The sequence below is a fragment of the Dermacentor andersoni genome, chromosome 4 (genome assembly GCF_023375885.2).
Source record: "Dermacentor andersoni chromosome 4, qqDerAnde1_hic_scaffold, whole genome shotgun sequence".
In the NCBI taxonomy this organism is placed as follows: domain Eukaryota; kingdom Metazoa; phylum Arthropoda; class Arachnida; order Ixodida; family Ixodidae; genus Dermacentor; species Dermacentor andersoni.
This window is the reverse complement of record NC_092817.1, coordinates 141,917,006-141,935,776: the sequence shown is the minus strand read 5'-3', so window position 1 is coordinate 141,935,776 and position 18,771 is coordinate 141,917,006. Positions and strand designations below refer to the sequence as shown.

Below are 18,771 nucleotides of genomic sequence, written 5' to 3'. Positions count from 1 at the left end.
AGTCAACCTCAACTGTCCCGACATACTCTCAGCCCGCGCAAGATGCATGTGCTGCGTTTCATTACTTGAAAGAGTTTATATTAGTTTGGATGAGGGACACTTGCATCTCGGCGTCAGCCAACATTGCTTTTTGAGCTCAAGCTCATTCAGTGAAACGGCGGCATACTTCCTTTCCCGTTCATTCCTCAATGCGTCGGCCCTTTCTGTTCTTGTCTTCCTTCCACCGCGCGTTCGCCCCACGGGCAATTTGAAGCATCCCCTTGGTCACTTGTACAGTCAAAGTCCGATTTTTCGGACTCCCTAGGAGTCGTGAAAACGTCTGAAAAATCTGGCAGTTCGAAAAAATGAATGCGTCTTTTACTGCCCTTAAAGGCTCAAATCGGCACAGGCACATACGGAAAAGCTCTGAAGGCCTGCCAGTACACTTAGTAGCCCTTATTAGGCATATCGTGCTCGTGCTGGAACAGGATATTGCGGGTGCACGCGTGTATAATTAAGCAATACACACTGGGTCCCGTGACAATTCCTTCTTCCCACACTTGTTAAGCTTCACCGCAATACTTTGCGCATGCTTCACCGCGTAACGCTACTGTACTGAGACGAAGCTTACCTTCGGAAACCACCATAATTCACCGCGTCGTGCTTTCCAAGCTTCGAAGTCATTGGCGAGGATTGCAAAGGCTGAGTCGGATTCTAACAGCGGCGAATTGCTAACAGTACCGAACGTTGAAGTAGCTAGGCCTAGCGTTGCCGCGGTGGTGGCTACAGCTGCCAGCAGATCTGCGTGGAAGAGCGCCGGTTCGACGCGGCGACATAATCAAGATGGCGCCAGTGCTGGCTTTGATTATTGCCGTTTCGGAACTGCGGTCACGGAAAAAAAGTCGGGAAAATCGAACGGCGAAAGGTTCTTGCGCCACAATTTCATACGTTCTATGCATTGACTCCATGGGGCACGTGGTGGTGCCGCGAAGCCGTCAGAATTATCGGACATGTCCCAAAAATCGGACGTCTGGAAAATCGGTCGTTGGATGTACACTGGAAATTCCTCCAGACGACGACACGGCGTCAAAGACGATCTTTCGTTACGATTCCTCTCTGTTACTCGAGCCAGCACCAGCGCTACTTTCGTTCCCTTTCAATAAAATTACAGCTAATTTTCTCTGGTATAAGCACAAATTCCCCCAGTTTTCCCTGAGTACTTCTCTGAGTATTTCCAGATTATTCAAAATCCCTGAGAATCCCGGTTTTTTCGGTTGGTAGACGCCCTGCTCATAGTGACACGTGACTTCGAGAATTATCCAAGGCAACATTTTGTACAATACGTTGGTTAAAAAAAATGAAATTATTTGGTTTTACGTGCCAAAACCACTTTCTGATTATGAGGCACGCCGTAGTGGGGGACTCCGGAAATTTCGACCACCTGGGGATCTTTAACGTGCACCTAAATCTAAGTACACGGGTGCTTTCGCATTTCGCCCCCATCGAAATGCGGCCGCCGTGGCCGGGATTGATCCCGCGACCTCGTGCTCAGCAGTCCAACACCATAGCCACTGAGCAACCACGGCGGGTACGTTGGTTCAATAGGCGAACTAATGTTTACAGAATGAAACACACAAACTTGAATGTCTGCGTGTTTTCGTTTTACTTCGCACCGCAGCCAGAGATGTACTTCCGTTTCGTCTGCTTGTTCCCACGTCGTGCAGTCGCACGCGCACACACCGAAACTGTCATTTCCTACCGTGTTCCAGCGTGCGATCATGCTCTGTGATACGGTTGTGTCTACCTCAGTATTCGTGCAGCACTGACTTACACCGCTAGTCAGATGTTCTCGTGCACAGCGCGCAAAATCGTGCGCTGCACGAAACGGGACAAACGCTACAGTTCGCGCGCGGCACTGTCAGCGGAAGTGCGCCGAGCAGCAAAAAAGCGAGGAGAAAAAGAAAATGAAGGCGGGGCCCATGACGTATGCGTCACGCGATCCTCAAGCTCCGGTATGGGAAAATGCAGGGAAGGAATTTCGCTTGCGAAGGCTAGACGGGGCAAGTGGAGAGAGTCTCTCTTGGCAATGGCGCTCGCCTCCTGAAATTATGGGTTCGGGGCATTGCAATATTTATATCTCGGCTATTAATGAACGTAATCGAAAAGTTTTTTGCGGCAGAACGCTCCCTAGAGGACACGTAACAACTTCCAGCGTATAACCGAAATTTGCTATGCAGCCTGGTGAGGGGCCCTTTAAAGGGCCCCGTGTCGTAGGATATCCGGCGTCGGCATCCCGCGTCGACCGTCGCTTCGACAAAAATCATTCCGAAACACGCAGGCCTTCAGTGTAGCGCAAGGAAATTGCTGAACTAACTGAATTTCTCAAGGTAAAATACGCCAGAAAAATCGTAAAGTACGACTTACACACAACCTACAGACATAATAGCGTCGGATTGTAATTTGAATATACGAGAAAACATAATTATGTTATGCGGAAACTCACAAACCCCTTTTCCCGTGTTTCTACCATTCACAGACAGGCCACGGCATCCGAGATTTGCACGCGCAAATCTCAGAGGCCGCGGAACGGCGCACTCTGTTCCTTGCGACACCTCCAGATGCAAGATTGTGCTTGTCGAGGGAGGTGCTCGTACCAGCTCCCACACAAGAGGCCGCGTTTCTACCAGAAAGCTCACTTTCGTGCCGTGCATAGCGGTTGCCGCCAGTGTTTCCCTGTAAAGGTTACAGTTACATAAGCTGCAGTTGCCGGGAAGTGTGAGAAGCAGTCAGGGATCTTTGAACGTTATCGCGTTAACTCTTAAAGGCAAAGCTTAAGCATCCTCCAAATTTTCTAAATGCTGTTGACGGTCTTTTGTCAACGTCATCCACGTTTTCACTGATTAGGTAAATTTATAAATTCAGCTAATTAAACGTATTCGTGCACAATGAACGAGAAATAATCACAGTGGCTACCATAAACAGCACCCATCAAGGTACAGTGAATGCTGTTCTTGTAGTGCTCTCACGTAATTCTTAATTCTTGGCGACCTTCAGTCAAGATTGCAGAATACCGCAGAGTAAATGTGAAGTGACGTACTGGTCATTGCACATTTGCAAATATTTCACATCGCTTGCCGAGAAAAAGCTCAAAGGTGTTTTTGAAAACGGTAAAGGAATAAAAATGTTCACTGGCTTTCCAGTCTGTGTCCTCAACCAATATTTTGAATAAGCTCGATTATTCAGGCTTATTCACGGTTCTGCCACAGGCACCATGAAGCCAATGTAAAATGGCCACCAATGCTTTGTGCACCAAACGATGGTTTATAAAAATTTTCGGACTTGATCTGTCCAAGTTACGCCGTGAACATCGTTGCCAGAAACGCAATTTCTGCGGTTTGTGGTTTCGCTGAGCGTTTAATTACTATCATAATTTAGCCACTAAGGTTGACTAAATATCAAACCGCACAACCTTGGCTTGTGTTCTACGGTGGCAAGAGCCCAATTTCGTGTGGTGTGGCCTGGGAGAAAACAGTGTAGCCTGCGTGCAAATTTGAGCGATGATTGCAGTTGCCATTGGATATTTGTGACCAAGAAGTTTCATGAAAGCAAGCAGGTCATTTGGTGGCATGCTGCACCATCATCCCGGTAACCAGACGTGGTGCACGTGCAAAATAGATTCAGAACATCACATGCATGGCGTTTGCCCATTAATCAATGTACCAGTAGGGTGCGAAATCGAATGCTAAAATATTTAAAGAAACTGATGAGCTACACACTGAGCAGAATGTTTAACCTTATTCATTCATTGTGGCTTTCCTTCCCGACTGCCCCACGAAATGAGTGCCAGTTCAAATCATCTTTACCTGGTCCGCATATATGCAAATGCGCAACAGCTTTATAAAACATTCATAACGCACTGTATAGCACCAAACAGTTTTCCTTTTCTTGTGGCCTAGTCGCAATTATGCCAAAAAATATGCCCACTTCGGAGAGGCCAATGCTGAAATGCATGTCTATGGCTGTGTGGCTGCCGTCGAACACGCACATCCTGCTAAATTTGGCAACTTCATTCGAAATTAGTGTTTTGGCACAAGTTGGCACAGCTCGATAGTTTGGTGCAAGATGGCGCAATTGGCCCAGCATTTCCATCCCTGTATTAATGTGTCTATGGGTACGTGACATCACACTTGCTTGGTTAGTAAGTAAATGTTTATTGGAATATTTATTACCGATTAAAATATGAGCCTTCGTGTAATGGTCTGATACTCTACTGTCACAGTCAGTGTTTCGCATTTTAGGCCAAACAGTGATTTCTTTTTCCCCACGTGAGGCATGACATTCGAGCCCATGCCCAAGAAGACTTCAACTTATAACAGCCCTTCACCTTGTAACCTTACTCTCAGCTAGGTTACCGACCATGGAGTGTACACAAACAACTGTATGTAGTAGAACCATTCGGCAACTGGTGCCTGTGATGCAGTTTCCATTTAGTGCCTCAGTCTTCCCTTATGGCAGCGGCAGAATTTTGTTACACTGAAATTGTTGATAAACACACTTTGTTAAATTGAGGCTAAATATACATGGCGTTATATGGACCCCAAGTAATGAAAGGTTAAGGGATTCGTTTTGGTTTTGGTCTGGCTTTGATCTATCACAAGCCCTTTTATTAATGCTTGTAGTAATGACCTGCATTTCTGAAGTGCCTCATATGAGGACATACTTTCCATGCGAAGATAACAGTGTGGATGCGTACAGGCATATGCCGAGCGACGAGATGAGGACTTTCTTGCTTCATAAGACTGTCAGCCACCCAACCTCAAGCAAAATAACATGCACTTGTCCGAATACAAGTAAAAAAAACAAAATCAAGTACACTTTCCTTTTTATTCAACCTTTGAAACACCTACCAAAGTGTTTGTGATTCATTAAACAACATTGCCAATGATATAATTTAGACACATCACATACTCAATATCTACATTCCCTGTGACAATACCAACAAATAAGACATCTGCCAATAACTTCATTTTCGATGAGACAGCACTTTCAGTCATCAAAGACTAAGGTATAATAAACAGCCTAGGTCACTTCAGCATAACAATATCACTGTGACGCTGTTAAAAAGTGTTCACTTCATACAATCTCATTTTCCTCTGACAAGAGCATGATACTTTGGTATTGCAGCAAAGCCAATATTGTATAGACACATCTATAAACTGCGAAACCACTACCATCCTGTATCTTCAAAATGCACAAGCTCTCCCCTAGTAGTACATTCTGCTTTGCACAAGTGACAGCTCTGCCGCGAAAAACATGCAGATCTAAGTGGAATTCAAATGCTTTTGTTTTGCTCACATGCAGATGACATCAGGCCTTGCTTTTCAACTACATCTTAAAAAAAACAAAAAAAAACTGATGAAATGGATGCTGTCTCAGACAGCAGCACACAGAATTTCCATGTTTCCAGGCATAAATCAAAGCAAGAGTCATGACAGACACCAACCTACGTGGTACGATCACCAGTCTGATCTGGAATGCATCAAATTCATTTGCCTACAACACAGGCCTCGCTGCAATGAAGACCAAGTGCAAGAAAAAGAACAAACAATGTGATTGCAGAGCAACACTGTCGTCACTATAACATGATGCCCTATAAAGCACGTTAATAATGGGCCAAGCATCCAAATGCGACACACTTGCCCGGCCTATTGAGGACGAGGGAAAAACAAGAGGAAAGCAGCATCGTGGAAGAACTGCTTACACAATTGTCCCGAGGAAATTAGGCAACAGGCAGTTTGTGTTGAGTTTTCCGACGGGCCTGTTGGCGAGGTAAAATGTCATGCCTCAAACGGCAGGGCTCACACAGTTGATGCCACAACTCCCAAAATCCCTTTGCTCACTTATCACAGAATATTTAAAAGAATGACTTACACATCGTACACACATGTACGCCAGTCTACATGTAGTGTGTATACAACACGCTTACTGCCTTAAAAGCTTGACGTGACCAGCAATCCTACTTTGTCACACAAAGTTCAGGAAGCCGGTGCAGTAACAGCTGCTATGAAGTCACTCGCATGATATGCTTTGGAATGTTTCGTAGTGCGACAGCTCTCAATGTGCTTCATTTAGTAAGACATTATTAGGCCCAAGATCCAAGTTCTCGCGATGAAGCTGGCTTGAATGCACGGGCGGTGGCACGGCAGAGTAAAGATTTTCATGCAGTGAAAATGATGGAAACAAAAATTTGTCAGCTGCACAAAACTGTCTCAGTGTAGCATTTTCACTGCACAAAACAAAATGTGGGGGAAAGCTGAGAGAGAGAGAGAGAATCGGTACTCTTGCTGCTCCTAACCAAAAAGCAAGCAAAATTACTACTGCACACGCAGACCACTCCTGCTCATAAAAGCAGCTGTTAAACTAAAACAAAAACAACAAAATTATTTCGGGTGTGCTAACAACAAACAAATGCTTCTCTCCACGGTGACAATTCGTAAGGCACCAACCAATCTATCTGTTAAATGGTGGGGTGCAGCTGTGCTCAAGGAAGGAAGGGGGCTGCTGCTGTGTCGGCACCGTGCAGAAGGCAGCAGCACGAGCACTGTGCAGTGGTAGCCATTCCAAACAATGTCATGCGAGTTGATTCTGCAGCAGTGCATGCTTCAAAGGACAGACAACACGCAACGGGATGAACAGAGAACAGTCTGAAACGACACAACTATGCACGACTCACTCCCGCAGGGAGTTCAGAAAGAAAGGGCACAGCAGTGCAGAGCTTTTGTCCGACAGGCGATGACGTCTGCTCCTCTCCGGTTTGGGCTAGTCTCGGCATGCGGGCCATTTTTGCTTGGTGTCAAATGCAACGCCGACGGCGCGGCTCAGCGTGACTCAAGGTGGGGATTCTGAGCCGGTGCCCGTCACGAACGTTGCTTCAGCCAGAACTTGAGGCACAAGCGGGCCACGCGGAGGCCGGCCTGGACGCAAGTGCGGCTGGCTGGTCAGCAATGAACAGCGATTCCCTGCGTTTGCTCATTTCCATCTCTCGAGTGCTTCGTTCAGTTGTAGTCGAAACCAGGCCGACAGCTCCTGCCACTGCTTGGCTGCAGAGACGATGGCCAGGATCAGAAGAGCGGTGGTGATAATTCGTAACCTGCATCCAAGAGCAAAAGGATGGAAAGAACATCAAATATGCATCTTAAGAAGATACGGAACAAGCACACACCACACACAACAGAGTGTTGGTAGTTGGAGTACGGTAATGTCATGGGTGCTACGAAAGAGAGCACAAGCGCACACAGCAGATGGCATGGTCTAGAAAGCAAATTAAGTTTTAGGAGAATGGCAAACTTGCAAGCTGTTCCCAGCTACTATTCAACATGGCAAGTAAAAGAAGATAAAAGAAAGGCACAAAGAAAGACACAAGCATGGAAGGTTATACACTAGTGTTGCCTTGTCATAAAACATGTAGTATTAGTCCCATTTTCCAGCGCTTTTTTTTCAGTACGTTTTGTACTTTCATAACTACAAAAAAAAAAACTTTTAGAACATCGAAGCAGTTGATAAGCAAAGCTTATCATCCTGCACTTGCAACTGCAGCTTACACAACACCTTTTAATTACACAATGTGGTGCTCAGGTTAAGAAAAAGATTTGTTTTTATATTGTTTCTATGTACTGGAAACTTCTCCGAGTACCTGTACATTCTGCTACAGGTATATTGGTTGTACAGGGACAACTAGTGGTGCCTTCATATGAAATGTTGTACTTCTTTGGATTACCACTGTGAAACAGGATGCGAAAGAAGGTTTAGTAACAGACTTTTCTATTTGCTGAACAGACCACAGGCTTAAAAAATGGTGGATTGTCATTAATTCACTCAAATCAAGTAGTCAAACGTAATTGTGATTAGCTGCTCCTTCTAGAAGTGACATCCAACTTGCACAATTCAATGCCATTAGCAACATATGTGACGCAAAACTGCCAGGACTATGCAGTTAAAGGCCAACTGCAACAAACTTTCACTGTAGCCAAACTGGTCATAAAGGCATAATGTAGCATATACCATTATGGAAGCAAACTGATAAAGTTGCAGGGCTGGTAGCGGTCAAATCTTGTTTATTAACAGCAGGCAAAGGGGACACTTGATGTTTAGTGGATGTGATGTAGACCTCAGAAGATGGCCTCTGAGATTCTCGGCACGGCACCGGTGCTGCCCAGTCCAGAAGGTTATGCCTAGGCACCACGTTGGTTGACAATTTTCTGAGATTTGAATCATTTCTCGGGAACAGTAATGGTAACAGGGAGTTTCTCTTTTCTTCTTAAAGTGATGTGGGCCCGGCAGCAGCGCACCGAATACCATGCTGAACCCGTCCTGCCTTCTTGCGCAGGTTCTTGCTGTCTGCCTTTCAATGCAAGCTTCATCGCATTCACCTGCACCGGGTGAATGGCATGCCAACTACAACAGTGATCTGATCTGGCATCTATCTCATCCTGGTGACCACTGCCATATCATTGAGACCTTCATATGCTCTCCGACACTCGTGACCTTCCCCGTGGACCATGTGACTGCACGGACGGCTATAAACGGCTGCGCATCATCGACGGTGGCCAGTGGGCCCGGCAGCAGCGCACCGAATACCATGCTGAACCGTCCTGCCTTCTTGCGCAGGTTCTTGCCGTCTGCCTGTCAACGCAAGCTTCATCGCATTCACCTGCACCGGGTGAATGGCATGCCAACTACAACAGTGATCTGATCTGGCCTCTATCTCATCCTGGTGACCACTGCCATATCATTGAGATCTTCATGTGTTCTCCGACACTCGTGACCTTCCCCGTGGACCATGTGACTGCACGGACGGCTATAACGGCTTCGCATCATCGACGGTGGCCAGTGGGCCCGGTAGCAGCGCACCGAATACCATGCTGGACCGTCCTGCCTTCTTGCGCAGGTTCTTGCTGTCTGCCTGTCAACGCAAGCTTCATCGCATTCACCTGCACCGGGTGAATGGCATGCCAACTACAACAGTGATCTGATCTGGCCTCTATCTCATCCTGGTGACCACTGCCATATCATTGAGATCTTCATGTGTTCTCCGACACTCGTGACCTTCCCCGTGGACCATGTGAGTGCACGGACGGCTATAACGGCTTCGCATCATCGACGGTGGCCAGTGGGCCCGGCAGCAGCGCACCGAATACCATGCTGAACCCTTCCTGCCTTCTTGCGCAGGTTAGTTCCTACTTGCCAACTAAATCCTATAGAAGTGACAACCGGTCTCTTTTGCTGCTGTCCTGCCCACTGTCCACCGGAAGGCAGAAACTTGAATTACTGGAGACTTTATCTGAATGCTTTTCTATGTTTTGCTTATTGATATGTGCGGCAGACGTTGAGCTTAATCCTGGTCCAACCACCCGCTCTGAATCGCTTCTCGACATGGAAAGCTTGCCTGATGATCCCAAACAGCAAATGCCAATTATGTTCCAGTTTCTAAAGGAAATTCATGCGCGCTCATTGCAATCAAGTAAAACTCACGCAGAGCTTGCCGCTGATATTAAGGTAATTAATAACGGACAAAAAAGCATTGAAGCCAAACTTGCGGCATTTCATAATCGCTTGGACACTTTGGAACAACAAGCTAAACAGGCTCAAGACCTGTCACAAGAAATGTCTTGCCTTACTGAAGAAGTCCAAGATTTATCCTCGCACAAATACACATTTCAGTCACGATTTGACAAAATGGAAGACCGGTCACGTCGCAACAACCTAATTTTCTATGGCCTTCTCTATTCCAAAGAATCTTGGAATGACACTGAAAAAAGTTAACAGATGCAATTATTTCAGTACTTCCCTAATTTTCTGCCAATTGCATCCAGCGTGCTCAACGGTTAGGTTCAACCACTCCTGCCAAACCGCGTCCCATTATTGCTAAGTTTTCCAACTTTAAAATTAAAGAAAAGGTGTTATCACTGCATGAGCAATTCAAAACAAATAACATATCTATCAGTCAGGACTTTTTACCCGGAACCCGCGTACCTAGAAAGAAACTAAAGGAATTTGCTCGTAGCCAACCACAATCGTCCTTGTCCCAGCTGCGTTACAACAAAATGTTTTTAAACAAAAAATGCTTCATGTATAATCCTGCCTCCGATAAGGTAGAAGAAATCGAGTTACATGGAAGGCCTGCTGTTGCTGCACCTACCTCGGCACTTCAAGCTAGGAAAGCGCGAGGGGTGATGGGCACTCAAGCTGTTCTCGTGTAACTGTCCTTTTTACTAATGCAAGAAGCGTACTAAACAAGTATAACTCCTTATCATCCGCAGTAGACACACTTTCTGCTCATATCATTGCACTGACCGAGACCTGGCTGCATGATAACGTTCAAGATGCGGAAATCTTCCAAGATACATACCGTTTTTGTATTTATCGTTGTAACAGAGATGCGCACCGTGGTGGCGGTGTGCTCGTCGCTGTCTCTAAAGATTTTTGTCATCGCGCATTGACGTCAACACTAACCTAGAAATCATCTGGGTGTCTTTAATAATTGACCATTAAAATATAGTCATTGGCATTTGTTACCGTCCTCCCACATACACTGATTCTTTTGTCCCGGGACTTCATGACAGTATTAATGATATTTTCTCACGTTTTCCTTTATCTCCCACATTTTTATTCGGCGACTTTAACTTTCCTAACATAATGTGGAACACAGAACCAGCTGCTATGTAGCCATTTTCCTCTCAAGCTCACAATTTTTTAGAACTATGCTCTACGTTTTCATTATCGCAGTTAACCACTCAAGCTACTAGAATCACGCCTGTCTCAGCCAACACCCTTGATCTAATCCTTACAACTAGACCTGACCTTGTTTCTAGTATTTCTTATTTACCAGGTATAAGCGACCACTCGTTACTTTCCTTTTCTATTGATGTGCATGTTCCAAAAACCAGCAAAATATGCAACGATCCGTGACTATGCTAGAGCTAATTTTGAGGCAATCAAGAATGAATTAGCGGATTTCACTAACACATTTCTGACTAACTTTGATGAACGTTCTATTCAACATAACTGGGACATGTTTTCAACGAAAGCAAACAAATTAATTGAAGAATACATCCCTGTTCGTATTATCACGTCTAATCCTCGAACACCACGGTATAACTCCCATATCAAATGGCTTTCTAATCGAAAGAAACGTCTGTATCGCTTGGCCAAATTATCATCCTCAAACTCACGCTGGACGGCCTATAAATCTGCATCTGATACTTACATTGCGGCATTAAAGGAAGCTAAAGATAACTTCATGTCGAATACCTTACCCCAACTTCTGAATTCTAATGATCGAAAGTTTTGGCGTATGGTTAACCCCTGTCTTGACAACTCCATTGCCTTGGTAGACACAGCTGGCAACCCCGTCCCACCTAACCAATGTGCTACTATTCTTAATCACATCTCAAGAAATTTCTCCGTAGTTACAAATACTAATCTTCCAGACACTTTTCATTACAGTTACCCATTCATGCCTCCCATTATTGTTGACACGGCTGGAATTACGAAAGTCATCAATAACTTAGAGCACCATTCCTCCCCTGGTTATGATTCTATTGATTGCAAATTTCTCAAAAATACTTGTGTCTACAGCTCAATCATACTAACAAAAATATTTCAGCAATCACTTGACCCATCAACTCTTCCAACCTAATGGAAATTTGGGAAGGTGATTCCAATCTTCAAATCGGGCAATAAAAGTTCACCATGTAATTATCGACCCATTTCCATTACTAGCACATCCTTCAAACTCTTAGAACATATTACATACTCGAACCTTGTTGCCTTTCTTGAATCTAACTTCTTTTTCTCACCAGCTCAACATGGCTTCCGGAAATCATTTTCGTGTGAAACACAGCTCATATCATTTACTCATAAACTGCACCGCATTCTTGATCGTTCTTCGTTAGCCGACTGTATTTACTTAGATTTTTCGAAAGCATTCGACAAGGTCTCCCACATACTTCTTTTTCATAAACTTAGTCAACTTAATATTGATAATAGTCTTTATTTGTGGATAAAGGATTTCCTTTCAAATCGTTCCCAATTTGTTGTAGCCAACTAACTTTCCTCTAACCAATGTCCTGTACAATCAGGAGTCCTACAAGGATCCGTATTAGGCCCCCATTCTTTTTCTCATTTTCATTAACGACCTTCCCTCTTTAGTTTCTTCTAATGTTCATCTTTTCGCTGACGACTGCGTTATTTTCCATGAAATAGTTACTGATAACGATGCTAACATTCTCCAGTCAGATTTAAATTCTACATCTAACTGGTGCAATACTTGGCTAATGGAATTAAATATTAACAAGTGTAAAGTGATACGTATCTCTCGCGCATCCAGTAGTCCTGTTCCATATTACCTAAACAACTCTCCTTTAGCCGCGGTTTCCTCCTATAAGTATTTAGGCGTTCATATCACTTCTAATCTAAGTTGGTCTCTGCATATTGAGAAGATAATTAGCAACGCTAACCACATGTTAGGTTACTTACACCGTAACTTTTCTGCAGCCCCTTCGTCTTTAAAGCTCTTATTATATAAAACACTCATTCGATCTAAATAAGAATACGCCACTCCAGTCTGGGATCCAAGCATTAACAATTTGGTTGCGTCACTAGAAATGGTGCAGAATCGCTCTACTCGCTTCATCTGTTCCTGTTATAACCGCACTGCTAGTATAACTTCTATGAAATCTGATATATCTCTTCCATCCCTAGCATCCCGCCGAAAAAATTTTCGCTTGAACTTTTTCCATCGGCTTTACTATCACCCTACCCTCAGAGACAAATTCATTCTTCAGCCACATCATATATCTAACCGTGTTGACCATCGCTTTAAGGTTGGTATCGAGTGACTGAATACTGACTTTCTCAATATTCCAAGGAATAAGTTTGTAAAGAATGAGAGACAAGGTATGAGCAACTTTGGTGGTAGAGAAGTGGTTGGGCATGCATAGTTCGGAATTTGGCTCGAAATTCTTTTTGCCGAAGTGATGTCCAACGGCGACGCGGGACACTGACGGCGGATTTTATGCGACACGGGCTCCTTAACGCTATCGCATTAAAAACAACTTGCTGCAAGTGGGGAACGATGCCACGTCTAAGGAAGTGGGATCGCTGCAATCACTTAAATATATGTTGATTGTTTCAACAAAGTAAACCTTCATTTGGGCCTAGTTGGTACATAATTCTGAACTTAACGTTACAGCACAAACACCTGAGACGAACCACAAAAGGAAGACACGACACACACTGGCGCTGACTAACTTCGTTATTTCTTCGTCGTCAATGCCTGTATATACCTAGGCCACACAACCGCGCGGGCGCAGAGAATACATTACTGACATCTGCCAACTTATCGCATACGCAAATGTAGGAATTCAAATTCTGATGGATGCAGGGACAAAGATGTGTCACTGATGCAATTATTGCCTTGTCTTTTTATGTGGTAGGCCTCTAAGGCAAGCCACGCATGCTCATTCTTGCTTTTGCCAAGAATCGACGTCCGATCAAGTCGCGCCTCACAATTGTTGCAAGGGTTTATATGCGCAACAAGGTGCGCTCCTCTATCCACATTTTTGTTTACTTTTTGCGCATGTTCCCTGAGTCGCTCATTGACGCAACGCCCTGTCTGGCCAACGTATGTCTTACCACACGAGAGTGGAATGCCATAAACCACGCCGACAGCGCACGACACATGAGGCACCATGCCGAATTTGGCATCCTCCTCTGCTCTCTCCGCAGGTGCGGGAGCATAGCTTTGAAAGCTTGTTTGACACAGAAATTGCCAGATTCCGTGATCTGTGAATCTGTGATTGCGCAGCATGTTTATTTGCCTTGTTTGACGCATTATACAGGGTGTTTCAGCTAACTTTAGCTAGAGTTTAAAAATATGCCAATGCACTCTAAGACCACGCTACCAAATGCATGTTGCTCACTTTTGTATGCAGTGTGTCACGCTATTTTTTTATTTTGTTTAATTAGATAATTAGTCAATATTAATTGATCAACTTCTGAAGCAACATAGCTAGGAAGAAATTCCAATTAGGAAGTTACAGAGCGCTTTGCGAAACATCCGAATAAACAGTTTCTGTCTTTCCATTGGTTAAGTATTAGTGTTTTTCAGCTTACTGCGGGTACCTGTGAAAAAAAAAAGTGATGTGCCTGCTTGCACATCGTGATTGCACTGCTACCAAGCGTTCTGGACACTAGCAGCCATAGGTGCGCTGCCACTCAAAAAGCGACAGGGCATGACGCAAGCGTTGGCTGTTCGATTTAAGCTAGCAACCGTTATCGCGTGCGCTACTCAAAGCGACTGATGGACAGTTCTAGACAGGGATAAACAGACTATACTGCATGGACTGTTAAAACGCGGGCAATTTCATGATGCCTTTTTCCAACGAGGAAAAAGCAGACACGATCCTTGCCCTAGGAGCTGCAGGCGGATAGAGAATGCAGGCTGCAAGAATACTTTGAAGCTGGCACTCAGGTACGTGACCGAGCCCGATGACAATATTCAACACCTACGAGTCGCTGAAACAAACCGACAGCTTCACAAGAAAGAAGCAGAGAGCTTCAGTCATAAATAATGAGGTTCGCTCCAATATTTTGTCTTTCACGGCGGCTAATCTACACACTAGCTTTGCGCAGCGTGAGCACACAGCTCGGTGTGCCTAACTCAACCGTCTGGAGGATTGTGAAAACAGCTGGACTGCACCCCTATCATCTGCAGTTGCATAAATGCCTCGAGTCAAGCTATCTCCAAAAGTTACTCAACATTGCGAATTGGATTTTGAAATTAGGAGGAGCAGGATTCTGACATTCTCACGAAGGGTTTCTGGACTGATGAGGCAAACTTTTCCCGAAATTGCCACGTAAATATTCACAATGCACACTATTGAAGTGAGCAAAATCCCCACTGGCTAGGAAGATCCTGCTACCAACATCAGTGGTCGTGTAATGTTTGGTGGGGAATATATGACAGCACAGTCACTGGCCCAGTGTTTATTAACAACACTCTGACAGGCAAGAGGCATGACAGTTCCTCAAAGGCCCGGTTGAAGACTTCTGCTGCAACATGCTGCTAGCCCATCTTGATGCAATGTCGTATCAGCACGATGGGGCCCCAACCCATAGCTGCAGTCAAGCACGAGCATGGCTTGATGTTACCTTCCCAGGGCAATGGATAGGGAGAAACGGGCCTGTCCTGTGGCCAGCAAAGTCACCCGACCTCTACCCTCTTGATTTTTTCTTGTGGGGCTATATTAAAGATCATGCATACACGACAGAAACGACAATTCCAGAAGCCTTACAAGAGAAGATAACTGAAGTCTGCCACAACATTTCACCGACAGTGCTCAAGGCAGCGACAGCAAGCCTTCTCAGAAGATCCCAGCACTGTATCACTGCAGAAGGTTACCTCTTCGAGCCCTTGCTGTGAAAGCGCATGAAAAATAAATGTAAATTCAGTGAAAGACTGCGTATGGCCATTTAGGATACTCTTTTTCTACCATTTTCAGCCTTCTGAAAACTGAGTTTTTTTATTTAGGGAAGTTCAATTTGCTTACAGCTATCGTGAAATGACAGACCTGTTGCTTCCGGCAACACAAGCGATAACCGCTGTGTCTGCTTATCGCTACAACGAACTTTCGCGAGGGGAGCACATCGCTGGCGTAAATAACACAGCCAACCCCTACATCACTGTCGTCGCCTTTTAAGCGGCAGCGTGCCTATGGCTGTTTGTGCGCAGAACATTTGGGAGCAGTGCAATCATGACGCGCAAGCGGGCATGTCCCCCTGGTGTTTTGTATTTCACAGGCATCATCAGTAAGCTGAAATATAAGAATACTTAAGAGATAAAAAGACAGAAACTGTTTGTTCGGACGTTTTGCAAACCGCTCTGCAACTTTCTAATCGGAATTTTTTTTCTACCTTGGTTACTTCAGAAGTTGATTACTTAATCATGACTAAAAATCTAATCAAGCAAAATAGAAAAAACAGCATGACACACTACATACAAAACTAAGCAACATGCATTCGGTTGCGTCATCTTTGAGTGCATTAGGATATTTTTAACCTCTGGCTAAAGTTAGCTGAAACATCCTGTATACAGTGACTTTTGCTTAAATATGTAGATTTACTGGAGACTTATACATATATTTAAAGATTTTGTTGCGAGGTTTTGTGGATACATGCAGTGAACTTTGTTTCTAGTGACACTCTTTTGCTCTTTATCAAGCTTTATCTTTGCATTTGTGTATTCCATTGTATCTTAGCATTTCTAATGTATATTTTGCAGAGCTCCTGCTTTTGATATGTGATCTCTGTTGAGATTATAATTTTGGTGCCGTTAAAATACACAACCAGTGACAGCTGCTCCTGCGCAATACATTGGAAAGAAAGAAAGCATCATTGAGATTTTTCCCTGGCCGTTGCATGTGTACAAAAATGCAGACAAGGTTCTTGAATGACAAGTTTCACTAAGATATTTGTCCCCAGCTTGTTCATTTCACGGCCTTTACATTTATAACATCGTCGGCATGCACTGCTTTGCTTGTTTTGAACTGATATAGTTCTAAAGTTTGTGTCATATTTTCTTTGCTTATTAAATAGACAGAAACATGGAAGCATTGATATCACTTATTTCTGGCACAACTTTTAGGACATACGAATATATTCTTTTATGAAAAAATACATACTTTACTTATCTTGAGAGTGTGTAGCGTCCAAGAATTCGTTTGCAGCGTTTGACAATGGTGATGCAGTTATCATTAATGTATTTGATTCCTCTACAAATTCTGTAAGGAGGAGGCCGAGCTCCAGTGTCTTGACCAGTCAATAGACCTGGAGCATGAGACAGTTTAGCGAGTTCTTCACAGACTATTGCCTGCACAAATGGTGCTGTAGGCAAGTTGTTCGGCTCACTGGGGCAGGACAAAAAGGCTGCAGGTGCCATGGCTTCAAGTTCTCGCCGCAGTACCCGCGTGGGGTCACATCTGATGACGATGGTCGCTGCACTCCTAGACTGCCATCACAAAAGGATGTCGCAGCTGCATTCGGCAAACATGCGAACGGCACTGCAATGTAGCAGCGCTTGGCCTGCTCAAAGCGCTGTCACTATTTTATGATGTCGTGCACTGTTTCACAACTTTTCCACATGAGCAGGTTGAAAGCCTCGTCAGCGATCCCCTTCAGTAGATGCCAAACTTTGTCCGACTCAGCCATATTGCTCTCTCGGCCTTACGGCACAGCGCCAGCCCTTCCTGGATGCAAGAGACGTATGATTCTGTGGACATCTGGGTGCGGGTCGCTAGTTCTTTCTTAGTGGTGCTCTACTGCCCAGCGGGACAGCCAAACAAGTCCCTCAGGTTCTGTTTGCACGTGTCCCAGTCGTTAAGCTCCTTGTTGTGTTGTCACACCACACCTTTGCCGTGCCTCGCAGGTAGAAGACCAAGTTAGCCAACATAATCGTCAAATCCTATTTGTTGTGGGCACTTACATGCTCACGTTTGGTGATCCAGTATTCCATGTCGAGGTGGTCAGAGCTGCAGAATGTTCCTGGATCCAGTGGCTGAGTTAGCACAACTGTCAGGGTTGTAGGCGTTGATGTTGGCCGCGCCATGTCAGGTCCTGTTTCGTCTGTCGTGTCCAGTCTGAGGTGACAACCACTGTGGAGCTCCATTATTGTTTCTCGTGGGTACCCGCACCTCTCACCAATTTGTTTCATTGCAGAAGTCCCATATAAGGATGTATTTACAATATTTACAAGAAAGACAACAATGTATAAACAAGATGGCTGTCGAGACTGATTCCACCTCTACATGTCAAATCGTCTTCTGACTGGTGCTACCGCTAGTTGCGCCTAACAATATATATATATATATATATATATATATATATATATATATATATATATATATATATATATACATATAAAATAAGGACGGCGCAGCACGTGCCTCAATATCAGATTAAAGGAACATAAACAATCACTTAACCCTAATGCTTCACATCTAGCGTCACATTGTTTTAACTGCGGTTGTAAACTGTTGTTTGAGGACAAAAAATACTTTCAAGACACAAATTCCAAACTACACGTGAAATAATTGAGGCATTTCCCATTAAAAGATTAGGAGAGACTTGTGTTAGCCAGACATCAATATCACTGTTAGAAAGTGAATTTCAATATCTTTTCAGCACGTGCGTCAATCTCAAGTAGTGCCTTTTCTTGTTCGGTTTTTATGGGTTCCCTACCTTCTGATATCCTTATCTGTTACTGATAGTCTTTAAAACATGTCATGTTTGTTTGCTATGGTTTTGCAATCACTTATATATGTGTTGATCGTTACAATAAAGATTTAGCTGAGGGTTAGCGCTTGTCCTGTCTTCTTCTAGTTTTCGTCTGTTTCCCTTGTGCTACAAACCAAGCATATGTTACCGTACCAACTCGCCCAACTGTCCATCCTTCTACAGCACTCTTTATGTTGTGTGCTAGTGGGCCTAACTGAAGCCTGGGACCCATGTAGGAGTTGTCGGCTGGTATGTGAAGGAAGAAGAGATGTGTCAATGCTCGTGTGAGTTTGAGTTTGCCTGTGTGGCGTAGTTTGCCTGCATGGCCATGTAACCTTTATTCTTTGACTAAACCACGCTCTTCTGCTACGACTCGTGCCGGAGTCACCTATGGGAAGACAACATAATTCAGAAGTGGGATTACAGTATTTCAGTCGCCACACAAGACAATGTGAGTTG

The 18,771-nt window shown here is 44.4% G+C and overlaps 1 protein-coding gene across 8 annotated transcripts in view; it reads right to left on the bottom strand.

Moving 5' to 3' along the window:
- Positions 1-4,844: 4,844 nt before the first annotated feature.
- The window catches only part of LOC126537848 (transmembrane and coiled-coil domains protein 2-like), a 98,046-nt gene continuing 84,119 nt past the window's right edge, over positions 4,845-18,771 (bottom strand). For all 8 annotated transcript variants that reach the window (XM_055074484.1, XM_050184924.3, XM_050184925.3 and 5 more), the window contains one exon: positions 4,845-7,129. In XM_055074484.1, the coding sequence (XP_054930459.1) occupies positions 7,009-7,129 (121 nt within the window). In that variant the 3' untranslated portion in view covers positions 4,845-7,008. The remainder of the gene's footprint in view (positions 7,130-18,771) is intronic.